The following is a 1778-nucleotide window of genomic DNA, read 5'->3' on the forward strand; positions in this document are numbered from 1 at the left end:
TCCATACCCAAGATAATATCAAACTCATGTATGAACAAGGGAATCAAATCTGCCAATAGTTCTACTGAATAGATTCTCACCGCACAATCTCGATATACTGTATATACTAAAATAACTTCACCCAAGGGTGTGTATACACCTAGTCTCTGATCTAGAGGTTCAGGTTCTTTATGCATATGTGGTGTGATGACAGGTGATATAAATGAATGAGTAGATCCTGGATCTATCAATGTAGATATCATAGCAACAACTAAATAAAGTGTACCAGTAATGACCTCTGGTGCTCTAGATGCCTCCTCCTGTGTCATAGCAAACACACGAGCATGTCCCTGGGGTGTAGATCCATGTGCCACTGACTGTCCTCGCCCTCGACCCATAGGTGCACTCATGTTTGTCCTCCTCCACGACCTCGATTAATACTTGCACTCGATGCTGCAGGTCGCACATTCTGTACTGTTGGTTCCGTTGCTGCTCTTCCACTTGATATTATGTTAGACCCCAGTGGGCATTCTCTATAATAGTGTCCTTGCTGTCCGCTGTGAAAACAACCTCCTGTAATTATTCGATATTCCCATGTATGTGGTCGTCCACAGTGCACGCATAAAGGTCGTGCACGTGCTGTCATACCAGATCCTCGTCCCCACTCATAACTGAAAGGTGGTGCATGTCTGCCTCTTTGACCCAATGGACCTCCTCTACTGAAACTCGATGCCGAAGAAAAAGAACTAGGCCTTTTTGAAATGCTCGAGCTTGATTCACCCCTATACTCTTGTGGTCCCCTCTTTTGTGTTTGAATATACACATGGCTTTCTTTCACTAGTCTCTCTGCTCGTATAGCTGCTGCACGTAGATCATTATAAGTACGAAGGTCTGAAGGTGTGATTTTGCTTCTTATCTCATATATCAATCCTTCTTCAAAACGTCTACACTTATCTTGTTCTGTAGGTAGCAATGCCGATGCATAACGAGAAAGCTGAGTAAACTTCACTTCATAATCTGCAACTGACATAGATCCTTGTTTAAGGGACAAAAACTCTCTTTGCTTCTCATCACGATACACTGGTGGCATATACTTATCACTGAACTCTCTCAAGAAGTCATCCCAACTGAGTACTGGAGGATGTATTATAGCTCGTGGGACAGTCTCCCACCAATAGTAAGCATCGCCCTGAAGAAGAGACACTGCGTAATAAAAACGTTCTTCTGCAATACAACCCATCTGATTAAACACACACTCTGTCCTCTTCAACCATATCTCAGCCTCGGCAAGGATCAGTAGTCCCAACAAAGTCAACGGCTCCCATCTTTCGTAGTTCTTTAAAATTTCTACCCCTTGGTCTCATTTCTAGTCCATGTACTTCTTGTTCAACCCGCCTATGTATTGGCTGGCTACCCCCAGATGATGCAACAGGTGAATGAGATGCTTCTGCAGTTAATGAATTATGCGGGGCGGCTGACCCTTCTCTCCTCGATGACATATGTTCAGGAATATCCATGTTCCTGATAATTCAAATGCAAATGCAACTTATAACCAATGCGTATCATATGCAATGCATGGATGCAATGTCCCAGCGGGATCCTTATCCCTGCTCTGATACCACCTAAACTGTCACACCTCAACCCCTCTGACGTATACTCTTTTAATAAATAAATCCCTTAACATAAAAACAATCAATACACGTGTCTAATTCATAGAACACTCATATTATATAAGTTCAAGCAAACACTTATCCGATACATATTTCAAAATATCCTGTAAAGTAGTGGAACCCTCTCAC

The 1778-nt window shown here is 42.6% G+C and overlaps 1 protein-coding gene across 1 annotated transcript; it reads right to left on the minus strand.

The window, feature by feature from the left end:
- Positions 1-385: 385 nt before the first annotated feature.
- Positions 386-1219, minus strand: LOC121754531. Its single transcript, XM_042149871.1, has one exon. It carries the CDS (start codon positions 1217-1219, stop codon positions 386-388), a length of 834 nt encoding a protein of 277 aa, XP_042005805.1.
- Between the last annotated feature and the right edge of the window lie 559 nt (positions 1220-1778).

This window comes from Salvia splendens, chromosome 11, assembly GCF_004379255.2.
Source record: "Salvia splendens isolate huo1 chromosome 11, SspV2, whole genome shotgun sequence".
In the NCBI taxonomy this organism is placed as follows: domain Eukaryota; kingdom Viridiplantae; phylum Streptophyta; class Magnoliopsida; order Lamiales; family Lamiaceae; genus Salvia; species Salvia splendens.

Coding starts and splice junctions, on each gene's coding strand:
- LOC121754531 (XM_042149871.1), bottom strand. CDS start 1,219: ATGGGTTGTATTGCAGAAGAACGTTTTTATTACGCAGTGTCTCTTCTT.